Here is a 14,185-nt window from a genome sequence, read left to right on the forward strand (position 1 = left end):
GGCCAAAACCCACAGCCAATCAGCCTGAAGGCCAATGCCACCCACAGACATGCCAATAGCAATCAAGACTCAACTATAACAGGAGGCAAGGGATTGAGAACCTATTTGAAGAAATAATGACTGAAAACTTTCCTTACCTGGTGAAGGAAATAGACATACAAGTCTAGGAAGCACAGAGTCCCAAACAAGATGAACCCAAACAGGCCAAGATACATCATAATTAAAATGGCAAATGTTAAAGACAAAGAATCTTAAAAGCAGCAAGAGAAAGGCAACTAGTAACTTATAAGGGAGCCCCCATAAAATCATCAGCTGATTTCTCAACAGAAACTTTGCAGGCCAGAAGGGATTGGCACAAAATATTCAATGTGATGATTTTTGTCATTCAATTTTTTTACCCAGCCACTTTACTTCTTTTATAATTTGTTTCCCACTTGATTCTCTTTGATTTTTCATAGACATACTCAATCTGAAAATTATAAAAAAACTTACCTTCATTCCAAATTTGAAAATATTTCACTTATTTTTATTGTGTGATAAAATAAATTAGAAATAATAAACAAAGTTAAACATTATTAGAACTTCTTTCTTGAGTTTTGTTCTTGGGAAGGCTTCTAGAGTTCCCTCATTATTTGTAATGGGTTTTTAAATGGAATTTAGCTTATTTTAATGTTAAAAGAAAATAATCACTGATACCTGTTTTACTATAAGTTTTGGTCAAGGATATTATATTTTATCCAATCTCTTTCACTATATATGGAAATATGATTATTGCCTCCATTGGTATGGAGAATTACATTATTATAATTCCTAATATTAAAGTATGCATTTTGTATATATACTACAGCATTTATTTTTATAATGTTTACTATATTTGAAGCAATATTATAAGTGCAATTGGTATATAAAAGTTTTTATATAATTGGCAGGTTTTATAAGCAATGACTTGAACATTTTATAAAATAGTTGGAAGTATTAATTTTTACTATGCTCTGGAGTATTGGAAATATCTGATCTTTGAATTTTAGGTAGAATTCACCTACAAAACTATAGGCCTAGCAAGTTGTTTCTTAGGGGTGATTATGCTTCAACAATTTCCTCTATTTTTTTCCATGGCAATCTGTTAATTTCTATTTATAGCTCTTACGGTTTCCTATAGCTTCCAAAGATTTCCATTTCATCTTAATTTTCAAATTTATTTTAACAGAGTTAAACACAATTGAGATTCCTATTATTTGTATTTGTAGTTATTTCCTCATTCATATCTTATAAATTTGTGCTTTCCCCTTCATTATTTCATTATTTGTTCTCATAGCACTGCTTTCATTGTCATTAGTTCTACAACTATTTTTTGTCTAAATCATTAATGTCTGCTGTGATATTTTAAAATTTAGTTTCTTTTGCTTCTCTAAAGTTGATTTCATTTATTTTCTTTCTAACTCTTTGTATTGTATGCTGAATTTGTATGCTGAATTTGTTTTTTTACTTCTTGCAGGCATAAAGTGTGTGCATTTTCCTGCCAGCAGTGTTTAAGCAGCATTCCTTAGATATTTTCTAGATAATTCCTCAATTTGGTTTTAAGTTTTGCTTTAAAAAATTATTTAATTTCTAGTTAGTAGTTTTATTTTTCCTTCCTGGTGTTATTATTAGTTATTAATATTCTTGCAATAAATAACGTATATAAAATGTATCTAAAAAATGATGCCAGGTGATTTCATACACATTAAAGTGTGAAAAGCACGGCTTAAATAGGAGAAAAAGGCAGCTAGTTAGTGCAGGAAATTTAAGTTTCTCACATACTCAACCCATAAAGAAATCCAGGATTGAGTCATATAAATAAAACAAATCCTTTCCAACTGACATATAAGGAGCATTTTACAAGTTTTCAAAAGGGAGCCTTCTGAAATAGTAAGTAGGTATCTGATGACAGGTGTGGGAAGCCCTGAACTTGAGTTTGAGATGCACCTGCATTGTCTACATTGCTTCTGATGTAATAATCATACTGGTGACCAGAACAGAAGGCCAATTCACACCTTCCAGTGGGACAGGTGGGGACCCACCCAGGCTCAGACGCCTCACCCATAAGAGAAGGGAAAGCTTCCTCAAAATATTGCAAATTGCTTCCCAGTCTCTGATAATATATCCCTTGATACTCCCCTCCTCCCACCCAAATATTTTCATTTTTTCTATCCTAAAAATGACCAGATATACACTGATGGCAGGAGTAAGACAGATGACTTCCCAAGCAAAGGTAACTGACTGCAGTGCCCGGTGAACGCAGATGAAAGTGCACATGTCGCCTCCCTGCACTCATTATGGATTTGGTCAGCGTTCATCTTCTGTCTGCCTGGGAAGGGCTGACACCCCTTCATGGAGCTCAGACTGACACTGCAGAAAGGGTGGCAGGAGGCAGGCAGGATTCTTACCTTTATTACAGGTTGAGCAGGGCATCTTGCCTGCTTTATAGGTTACCATGACGGGGAGGGGAAGGTTTGGCCCCACAGTGCCTTACATTTAGGAGGGAACTGAGCTGTGCTAGAAGGGGTTCATACCATATTCCTACCTGCTGAGGAACTGTTTAATCCCATAACGATAAAATAACTAAATCATTTAATATTTAGTTTTGAATAAACACCCACTGAAGTTTATTATGTTTCATATTTTATAAAGTGCATTTATGAAAACGGAAATTGAATGAACCCATACTGGATGCCAAGGACTAAGGAAGCTAAGCCCTCACCTGCTCTATGTTATCTAACCCTTACACCTAGTGCACGAGCCTGGTTTCATCATTCCCATTTTACAGATGAAGAAACTGAAATTCAAAGTGATTAAAATACATCAGATTGACCCAAGCCAGGTCAACTGGAGTTCTTTCTGGGTAATTGTTAAACTAGATCCATCAGAGAGGGGACTGTGTAAAAAAGAGCGTGAGACACAAGGTGACACTTTTAAATCAATCGCACATGTGTCTTCATCTCTCACATCTGATCGGCTGCAAAAACAGAGATCTGCAATGCTCTCACACATTTTTTTTTAATCATTCATATTGACTTCCTCACGTTGACAAGATCTCAGAAATGGATCGGGAATCTTTCACAAACCAGAATTACCAGGACAAAATTTCGCAGCAGCTGCTACAGCTCAAAAGGAATTAAATGACCAAATATTATGAATGAATACACTTGAAAACTGAATTTAATATAGAACATTAAATTTCTCTCTGACACCAATGTGTGATAAAAATTAAAAATGATATAAACAAATTTTAAAGTTCCAGTGGTAATTACTAAAAGTAGCCAGCCAACACCACATCTGGGTGTCGCCGAAGTCCACCCCTTGTGGTAGAAGTTTATGTTAGCCCAGTACATCAAGTTGCTCCTTGTAGATTTCAGCTTTGGTTAGTCCTCTATGGCTAACATAAACTTTGGAGGTTTGACTATGGTCCTAACACGTAATCAAATGGCATTCTTTATTAAATCAATCTAGATTATCTCAATGATCTGAAGAAATCAGTACAGTGTTCCCACCGTCCATCTGTCCACAGTGAGAAAAACCTAACTCAACGTTTGAAGTATTATCAGTTTATGCAAATAAAAAAAAGTTTATTACATAAGTCTAATTGCCACATATACAAACATCTTCATACCTGGAAATCCTTGCCGATACCGAAATAAAATACTTACTTTTTTGCCACGGGGAATAAAAAGGCGTGACAGTGGAATATACATCTTGATAGAAAAATATTTAAAGGTTTTTAACTCTCTGAATACCAAGGGTTAATATTTTATCATTATCCTTTAAAAATAGGGTTTTTGGGAGCAATTTTAAAGTTTTCAAAATCAGTACAAAGCTTAGTCACATTCTATTAAATCTAACATCACTTTCACAAACTGCACAATGATTTCCTTATGAAGCAGAGTAGCCAAGTTTTTGGTGAGACTGTCACAGAACTTAGCTACATCTCTGTTGGACACAGAGTCCAGGGGTCCCCCATCTCCTCTGATGGGCTCCTTGGTACAGTGACACTTTATAGCATGCGTTCCTTGAAGAACCATTTCTGATGTTCCGAATAGGTGCAGTCGCGCAAGAGTGGTACAAAACTGTCACTGAATGCCTTCCTCTCAGCCTGAACACATTTCTTGGACTGTACGTGAAATAAAGAACCATCCTACAAAAGATAATAAGACATGGATGTTCAAGAGAATTACAAGCAATTCCTCAGAAAATATTTTTTTCTTTAGTGCTCAGGGTGAGTTTTATCATTTCAGATATATTTATTGAGCATTAAGTGTCTGCATGTATAAAGGCAACCCAGGGCTGTCCATGCATAGGGAGGTCCAGGTGTGTTCATACATGGGTCATGCCCGCCCTTCGCGGGAGCGCTTCCCAGTCCCTGACGCCACTGTCAGGGCGGATGGTGCCACCTGCTGGCTGCTGCGGGGATCGGTCAGACCTGACCTGTCCTAGCTTTTCTTTTCCTTCAGGAAAATCAGGACTAAAGATCTTTCATATTATCTCTTCCTCTTCTCTTAGGTCAACTAATTCCATCCTTGGTGATATCTTCCTTTTATGTATTTAAGCGGAGAGTCAGGAAACTTGGCTGTAATCCCAGCTCAGTATAGACCAGCTGGGGGAGTGGGGCAAGCCACCAGAAAGGAAGTGGGTTCTACAGACCGTGCCAATACTCAAACACCAAAAGACGACGGCCCTCTTTAATGCTTCCCTCTTCTCTTCCTTACTGCTTCTCCCTACTCTTCTTTTGCCCAACTGGTGCTGAGTTAACTCAGAAAATCCCCCCATCAGGCCTGGAGTTTCTCTTTCCCCGCCACCTCTCGCTGTTGTAAGCTGTACGCCCTCAAGGAACTTAATCATGGCCGAGCAACAAAAGGGCAGAACAAGTGACATACCTGACCTGTTCCAGGGCAAGAGAGGCCTGAGAAATAAAGTTACATGCAAAAAAAAAATCTCAAAAACATTAACCCTGAAAACCTTGAAAAGTGCTCTTACGTTGCCTTTAAAGTAACAAGAAAGTAAATACAGGCCTACCTCATTTTATTGGGCTTTGTTTTTAGGGATTCACAATATTGGGTTTTTTCTTTTACAAACTAAAGGTAAGACCCCCCACCAGCAAAAAGACTTCGACTCACTGAAGGGATCAGATGATGGTGAGCATCTTTTGGCAATGAAGCATTTTTTAATTAAGGTATGAACATTGTTTTTTTGGATACAACACTATATCACACTTAAAAGACTACAGTGGAGTGTAAACGTAACTTTCATATGCACTGGGAAACCAAAAACAACCCCCAAAATTCGTGTCACTCGCTTTATTGAAATACGTGCTTTATTGCAGTGGTCTGGAACCAAACCCACCGTATCTCTGAGGTATGCCTATAAGCACGCCTCTTCCCACCCTTCTAAAGAGGCTTACTTTTCCTTAAATGGTCAGCGAAATTTAAGATAAAATTTTTAATGACATTGCAACCCAATTTTATGGTCTCTATCTTGCATTACTATTCCTTGAGGGCTTATAATGGCTTCTAGTTGAAAGAATGAAGAAAAGGAGAGGGCGTTACAGGGGATTATGGGCTTTGGGGGGTTTGCTGAAGTATTTTCCCTCTTATTTTTTATATCAGATAGACAGCACTGCGGTGCTGGGCTTTTCCGGGTAGCCTGCAAACTTCATTGCTAATCATAACATTTTCTACAGGAAAACGTACTCCAACTTCTAATCATACTTAGAATTAACCCATTTACAAGCAGTCTAAATGAATCTTTCCATCCCTGAAGCCAGGCTGGGAATGAAAGCTTCCCATAAAGATAAAAGAGAGCTAATTTTTTCTTTTGAATTATTTTCTTTGGCTTTATTCCCTCGAGCATTTTTTAGTGAGTCAAAGGATATGACTGATTTATGAGTCCCATCATGGGTTTACTGCAAATATGGTGGGGCTAGTGCCTTTCAGATCTGACATAACACCCAGTTCCAAGTCAAAGGCTATTCTGATGGACAGCCAACTCCACCAGGGAGATTTTTTCTTGGTTATTATACTGCAATTCACAACTAATCTCTATAGAGCTTCCCAGTTTCTAATGACTATTCCTGGCCATACGTCTAATCGTCACTCAAGTCAACACAAGGCTGCTATTACTGCCCCCATTTTAGAGCTGGGAAAAAGGAGGCTTAGAGCAGCGGAATGACTCCCACCCTTACGCTTTGGTGATTTGTTTCACTTGTTTAAACCCCATTTCATCTTTGAATGCATTTGTGACAGCTCCTCTTCCCAGTTCAGCCCTCTGCAGCTCAAAGTGTAAAAGGGATGGAAAGACTGAAAGACAGTGAGGAAAGAAGGAAGGCGTGGTGGACACTGGACACCAGACACTGTGGGGCTCCACCAGTGCAGCTACGGGCTCGGGGTCCCTGAAGTGCCCGGTCTCCCGTACATGGCTGCATCCCTGAGACTCTCCAGGACTAGACGAGAGAGCATGCTCTACTTCCATGCTCCGCTCTGCGGCCCAGGGGACCAGCAGCAAGCCAGGAAGGAAACAGCTCACTTACCTCCTGCAAGATGAATTTCTGGTTCTCTGGGGCCTTTTCCTCACAGAGGTGCATGGTGAGAATATCCGTTCCTGCCTGGACAGCTACACAGGCCTCTGGCTGGTGGGTGTTGTAGCGAATTTCATTCTGGGACGTGTACTCGAAAAACTAAAAATGAAACAGCCCACAGGCGTCCGTTACCCTCTGATGTGGAAAGAGGGGAATCGCTGGTTGAGAACCTGGGGTCACAAGAGCCTGGGAGCCGGGGTCCCTCACTCTCCCCTTATCTGCCAACACTAGACTGATCACTTGGCCTCTTGCGTGTCCCCTCAGCACTCTGTACACCCTGGTGTGGCTCTTAGCGAGTGTGAACGGGGGGCCTATTCTCATGCCTGCCTCAGTAGCTAGGTAGTGAGGGTGGGACTGCTGCCTGGGTCACCCTATGCCCACTGTGCCTAACCCTGTGTTGGGGTGGAACAGCAGGAAAGGAAATGGACCAGCCCCAGCGCCAGCACTTGGGAGTTCTCGGTGACCCTGACAAGCCAACTTCCTCTCCTTTTCTTCAGTCCTTCTCCGCCCCCCCAAAAACAATGAGTGCAGCCATGCCTTAGAAAGTATAGAGTGCTGTGCACAAGAGGGGAACGTGACTGCTCATGGGAGGCTGGGTTCTTCCAGAGCAACAGATTTCCAACTCTAGGAAAAATACTGATTCCTGTCCCATCCCAGAAAGGGAATGAGGGTTCCCTCAGTCTGTGAAGGGGCCTAGGAAGCTGCATTTTTACATTTTTAACAAGACATTCAGCCATCTACCCACCCTGCCCCACCCCCTCCCTTCCAGGAGATTCTGACACAGGCGGCTGCTTTTAAGGCACGTGGAGCAGGGCCTCTCAAATGAATTTCCCAGAAAGCTGATTAATGCAAGAGACTGGGGTTCAGGAGAGACAGGGTGAGCCCGAGAATGTGCATTTCTAAGCTCTCAGGTGATGCTGATGGAACCAGTCAGGGGACCGCCTTTGAGGAGCAGTGTTCTAAAAAGTGTTGCAGAACCTGAGTCACTCAAGGTTGTAGGGGTCTGAATTATGAAAGTTTACTGTTGACCATCAGGGGCTTAATATTGAAATGGAATTCGGGGGACTCCAGGTGGAAGAAAATTTGAGTCCCCGCCCTTCGTCTCTCGTCTGACACCTCTTAGGACAGTAAGGCTTTACAGGTCCAGAACCAATGCTTCGCTTACCTCCGGCGTCCTCCACTGGCCCGCCCTGCTGGGCCCATCTGCTTTCCCGGGCCAGGGTCCTGCTCTGGTCCTCAGACCCTCCAGGACTGGTTCCCCTGCCCAGCCTGACGTACAGCAATTAACTGGGACAGACCTCCCTGGGCCCCCAGCTGGGGTAACTGCCCTAAACACCACTTTGTAATGTGACACTGTATCAAAACCTGTAATTCCATTTAAGAATTAATTCTAAGGAAGTCATCCAAAATATAGATTTTTCTTTTTCTTTTTTCTTTTTTCTTTTTTTGTGTGTGACCCAAGATGTTAGTGGCAGGGTTATTTATAATCACAAAAACTGGGACCTGGGGATCAATAACTAAATCGTGATATAGCCCCACAAAGGCATAGTGAGAGGCCATTAGGAATGCTATTCTCAAAGGATGTGTAATAACACAAAAAAGTATGACAAAATATGAAATATAAAACATACAGACATATGATAACTATTTAAAACCCATAATCCAAAGGCTATGCATTAAAAAAAATGAAGTAAGTATGTCTTAATTATAATGGTGGTTGCTCTGGGTCCTGTCGCTCACTATTTGCTTCTACTTTTTGTATTTCCCAAATGTTCTGTAATAAGCATATATTACTTTTATAATGAAAAAAAGTGCAAATATTTAATTTTTAAAAAACACATAGATTTCTCCTGATTCCCCTCTTCAGAGGCCCACACCGATGATGCCTTGAGCAGAGAGTTTCCCATTGTCCTCTCTTCCCCCCCCTACCCCCGCTTGAGGATGTCAAGCTACAGAGAAGCAGCACGTACCTGGTTCTGACCCATCCCATGACAGAGATACAGAACGACCTGGTGTCCCGTGATGTCGTGTTCATTGGGAGGGTTATAGTCAAAGCAGTGATCTTCTAGCCCTTTGTTCTGGAGCTAAACAAAACATAAGGGTGGCATTGTGGTCCAGATTTATACACAACAACAGATCCCCTCAAGGCTCTGAAAGGGGTGGGGGGGAGGGGGGTAAACGGAGTGAGAGGAGTGCCTGCCTCAGAGCTGGAGTCAAGGGTAAGAGCCCCTTACATTTCTAGTTTTTTGTTTTTGTTTTTGTTTTGTTTAAAGATTTTATTGGGGAATTGGGGAAGGGGAACAGTGTTGGGGAATTGGGGAAGGGGAATAGCCAAGTTGTTGTCCTTCAATCTTAGTTGTAAAGGGCGCAACTAACTCAGCTCCAAGTCCAGTCGCCATCTGGCCGCCCGTCGGCAGATTGCACCTGCTCAGTTCAAGGTGCCATGTTCAATCTTAGTTGCGGGTGGACACAGCCACCATCCCATGTGGGAGTCGAACCGGCAACCTTGTTGTTAGGAGCACGTGCTCTCACCAGCTGAGATATCCTGCCACCTGTTGGCAGCTCAGCAGCAGCTCAGTTTGGGTGCAGCTCACTGGCCCATATGGGAATCGAACCGGCGACCCTGTTGCTCAGAGTTCGTGCTCTTAACCAACTGAGCAACTTGGCCAGCCCCTACATTTCTACCGTATTTGCCGGCGTATAAGACGATTTTTTGGCCCTGAAAAATATGCCTCCAAGTGGGGGGTCGTCTTATACGCCAGGTACACTTCAGATAGACTGCCCATAGTGCTTGCCCCGTGCCATAGTGGCCTCCCGATGCCCGCCCACTTCATTCCACATACCGTTCAGGCATCAGCAGCGCTGCTGGGTGTATGCTCGGCTGTTATGCGATTTTGCTGTTATGCGATTTTACCACACTCGCAAAATCGCACACAGCCGACCATATAACAAACTCTGTATTTTGAGTGGAAATGTTAGGGGGTCGTCTTATACGCCGAGTCGTCTTATACGCCGGCAAATACGGTAGTTTTCAAAGTGCTTTCCCATTCTATACCATACACAGAAATCCTCACCCTCATTTTAAGATGATAAACCTGAGGATCAGAGAGATTAACTTTCTATGGCCTGAAAGCTCATATTCGTACCTCTTCATTTCTCATTAGTTCAGCCTTATTGCTGCACTACTCCAAACATAGATGGGTTGTCACCTCACATATATACCAAGGAGCTCCCACGATTAATATTATGTATCTGCAAAGGACATCCGGATGAAGAGACCCAGCATCCCCTAAATCAGAAGTCCACCACTCTAGACTACAGGAACAGCATCATACAAAGAGCCAGTGACTTGCCCAGAGTACTACAACAAATGGACATACCTGAGTGTTGAATCCTGGACCTCCAATTCTGAGTCCAGTGTTCTCTCCATCACTCAACATTTTCTTATCTAACATCACCTCTAAGTTATCTTTTGGCTCAAAACCCCTTTAATTGCTCTAAGAGCAAAAAACCATGAAAGGCTCCATGTTCCCTCCTCCCTGCCAGGAGGCTCCCAGGGAAAAACTCAAGCACTTTCCAAATCCCTTCCTGGAGAGTTTAAAGAACCCTCAACAGCGCCTTGAGAATCCCACTCCTGCCCTGGCCCTTGTCTACCCTTGACTAGCCTGGTTCTGATGACAAGACTCAGCTATATAGGAAGACTTCCCCAATCCACGAGCTCGTAAAGCACAGCCCTCCACATTCTTGAGAGCCGTTTGCTTTGTGAAGGAACCTGGGAACACGAGACATGCAGGTGACTCCATGAACCCACTGACCAATCTTATCACTAAAAGCTGGAGGACCAGCTGTTATGTGCTCCTGCTATGACGCAATTTGAGTACAAAGCACCCCGGTGAAGTGTTCTTGCCACAAAGGTTGATCCGACTCCCATCAACCCATTAGAACTCACATCCATTTTAAAGAAATACGGGGGAGAAAGGCAGCATTCAAAAGTCATCACAAAGAAACAATTAGACACTTCCAAGGGTGAGGCACCCTACAAGACAATGGATGCTGTGGCACAAGGGGAAAAATAAAGAAAAGAGGAAGAGAACTGGCTTAGATTAGAAAGACTTAGGAAAAAAGATGCTGAGAGCATACTCAGTGTGTACACCTTGTTTAGATCCCAGCGTGAACTTGCCAACTACCCCGAGAGAAATTTGAAAATTTGGGGGAATCTGAATAAGGGCTGGATATTAAATGACACCAAGAAATTATTTATTGCTCATTTGATTAGGGGTGATAATAGTCTGTGGTTTTGTAGGATGAGGTCCAAATTTTATTGAGATTCATGCTGACGTGCATAGGAGGAAATGGACAGAATGTCTGGGGTTTGCTTTAAAAAAAGAAAAATGTAGAAGGGTGGAGCACAGGAGCAGAGGACAGGGAAAGCAAGAGAGGCAAAATGTTGATCATTCTAGAATTTCGGGGACAGGGATCCTTATAGCATTCTCTCCATGTTTGCGTATTGAGCATTTTCATAATGAAAACTCAATTTAATGCATTAATATCCTGCTTGTGTTTATCAATGTTTTCCGGGATGGAACACCAGCACATCCGATCAACGCGACAAAGCAGAGGAGACCTCCCTCGTTAATGTGGTGCGATTCCTAACAAAAGCCAAAGACACTGGACATTTTGGCCAGCTTCTTTCCAGAAACACTTCTTTTAGGAATTTTGAAGTAACAGAGGTGACTCTGCTTTCCCTGCTACTCCCTCTGTGGATCCCTGACCTGGGAATTATTAACTGGTCCAGTCACCAAGACTTTAGGTAATGTGATAAGGTGCTAGTAAAAACTAGGATATGGAAACACCAAGTGAGCCTCAGTTTCCTCATCTATAAAATGGGAGGCCTGTATTAGCCAATTTTGAGATTGGGCTCCCAGGGCTGACATCCTAGACCTGAACCCCAGAAACTCATGGGGAGAAGAAAGGACAGTGGATGAAAAGGGGGAGGGGTGTGGGGTTAGGGGAGGCCAGCAGTCTCCATGAAGGGGCGTTTCTTGCCCAGGGTTTGTTGCTCAAACCTAGGGGTCCAGGATCTCCCTGCCTACCACAGGCTCGCCTCGCTCACCATCCCGAAGAAACCAGGCCTGTCTTCCGGCACGTGCAGCTCTGGATACACAGTCTCCAAGAACCACTTGAAGTCCTTACACTGGAGCTTGGCACGGAGCTGCCTCCTCTCTGTCACGTCCCCAAAGGGCTCCTGAGAAAACAACAAAACGGTGAACCCTGCAGGTCACAGTGCTTCCTATCAAAGCCTCTCCCTCCACTGATGATCATTCACTTGGTGAGATTTTATTGAGCACCTACTGTGTGCCAGGCCCTGTGCAGGACATGGAGGATAACGAAAAAATAGACTCAGACACAGTGGCATCACTCTAGCAGGAGAGACTGTCACACAATTACATTCCCAGGTGCTCCCACTACAGGGAGGTGCCACCAGGTGCACGAGGGAAAGACACAAAGCACCTGCTGATGGGATCAAGGAGCCAAATCCTGGACCACATTGGATCCCTGGACCCGTGCATCATTGATGAGCACATGATCACGGACCAGGAAACGTCAGTAGCACAAGTATGCCATGACATCCTGATTCACTGCTGATATCCGAACACTCCTTTCAAACACAGGTAAGTGTTCTAGATGTAATCATGAATGAAAACCTTCTTATGTGCTCAGTATAGTGAAGTCTAAATAGATACTTACAATGCTAAAAACAAAATGCTACAACAAATACCTATGGAAGCTTAGTTTTCCAGATAAAATCAATGATTTCAGGACTTCTGAACAACGAAATAAAACAAGCATCTATTTAGCATGACAAACACGCAGCCACAGCCACAGGAGAAATGCTGAGTGCCAAGACATTACTGTTCCTGCACTATGACATTAAACAATTAAAATCTGATACGTTAAACGTTTAACAAAACGGTAATGATAAGGAAAGACACTTGAATAAAATTTCAGATTTCTGCTTCTTTTCCATAAGCTCATTCTTTGATGAGAGTCACTGTGCCCTCATCTTCAACCAAACGTCCGTTTCAACAAACGACCATTGGGCATTCAGACGAAAGGTAAAAGCAGTGCCCCTCCAGCATATTACTCTTTGGGAATTCTCAGGAAGAGGGAAACGGGGTTTCCAGACTGGGTGACACAGAAGAGCAGATGTTTCTACTGCGGCCCTGGCCAGACAGAGGAAGCAATGGCCCTGGAGCCCACAGGCAGAAAGAGGCTGAGAGGGAGGTCAGGAGGAGGGTCCGCAGGGCTCTGCAGAGCAGAGCAGAGAGGCTCACTGGAGTGTGCATGCCCAAGGCCCAGTTCTGCCCGCATCAACTACAAGGCCTAGAGCATGTTCTTTAAATCACCCTCTCTGAGCTTGTTTTCTCATCTATAAAATGAAAATTTCAGAGCTGCCCTGAAGGGCTGCTGTATGGAATCAGAAGAAGTGATTTCCATCAAGTGGCCGGGAAAGACGTCTTTGAGCAGACCTTCTTGGCTGGCCAAGCAGCCCTCTTAGTTATGGGAACGCAGGGTATGTGGGCACCCTGTCCTGGGGTGCGCTGAGCTGGCCTGGGCAGAGGCAGTAGCTCTATCTGTTCAAATTTATTTGTAACCCTAAAATTAGTACTTGTGGTGTTTTTGTGCTTTCAGTCACTTGAGGACATGCGCCGAGTGGTGAAAAATTTGAGTCCCCTGTTGTGCATGTTCCCAGCGGAGGTCGCATTTCAGCTCTCACACTGCCAACAAGTGTCCTGTTCACAATCTGTTTAGTGCCACGTTTTCCACATTTTTGTGCTTTGTGTTGGCGATTCCACTGTGTATATGGGCCCCAAGCATTGTGCTGCCTAGTGTTCCTCAGCACAAGGAGGCTGGGATGGGCCTGGCAGAGAAAACGTGGGTTAGATAAGCTTCATTCAAGCACGAGTGACCATGCTGTTGGCCGTGAAGTCAATGTAATAAATCAACAACAATATATTAAATAAGCCATCTTTAAGCAGAAACACATAAAACCAAGTTATGTGTTGATCGGGTGACCAAAAGGTGAGCCTGCAAGAGGCCGTCAGGTGCCTCACCCTGTATTTCCCCTCGGAGCCTCAGTTCAGGATTCCTAAGTTCAGTGTTTGCAGTGACTCTAGAGAACACAACTACTGCAAATCATGAGAATCAACAATGTTATTATAGGTGAAGGAATAAAGTCGCCCCACGCTTGTATCATGAGCACCCAACTTATTCTCTATTTCTGGAACGAGGTCTGCTATGGTATGGGCCTGCTTTTCTTCAGATGAGGCCAGATGGCATGTGGGTAGCCCAGGGAACTCACCAAGCGGGCATGGGGGTTTCGATGGTAGTAGATCTCCTTAAATTCATCCATCCACACTTCAGCTGCACGGACGCTGTTGGCCAAAGCCTTTTTGCGGGAGTAGGGAGCTTGCTTGGGGAAAACGTGGCCAACGTGAGAACACGGGTGTATCTCCAGGGTCCCACCGCACTGCCAGATCTGCACACAGAGCAAAGCAGAGCAGAGGCTGGGGTGGG

The 14,185-nt window shown here is 43.4% G+C and overlaps 1 protein-coding gene across 2 annotated transcripts in view; it reads right to left on the reverse strand.

Annotated features, from left to right (window-relative positions):
* Positions 1-831: 831 nt before the first annotated feature.
* The window catches only part of GALNT12 (polypeptide N-acetylgalactosaminyltransferase 12), a 36,883-nt gene continuing 23,529 nt past the window's right edge, over positions 832-14,185 (reverse strand). Inside the window, exons 5-9 of one of the 2 annotated variants that reach the window (XM_019649574.1) lie at positions 13,971-14,147; positions 11,721-11,852; positions 8,578-8,691; positions 6,560-6,706; positions 832-4,171 (exon numbers count right to left, since the gene is read on the reverse strand). In XM_019649574.1, coding sequence (XP_019505119.1) covers positions 4,031-4,171; positions 6,560-6,706; positions 8,578-8,691; positions 11,721-11,852; positions 13,971-14,147 — 711 coding nt within the window. In that variant the 3' untranslated portion in view covers positions 832-4,030. The remainder of the gene's footprint in view (positions 4,172-6,559; positions 6,707-8,577; positions 8,692-11,720; positions 11,853-13,970; positions 14,148-14,185) is intronic. The other variant, XM_019649573.1, reaches the window with a different exon arrangement.

Source organism: Hipposideros armiger, unplaced genomic scaffold, assembly GCF_001890085.2.
Source record: "Hipposideros armiger isolate ML-2016 unplaced genomic scaffold, ASM189008v1 scaffold_133, whole genome shotgun sequence".
Lineage (NCBI taxonomy): Eukaryota > Metazoa > Chordata > Mammalia > Chiroptera > Hipposideridae > Hipposideros > Hipposideros armiger.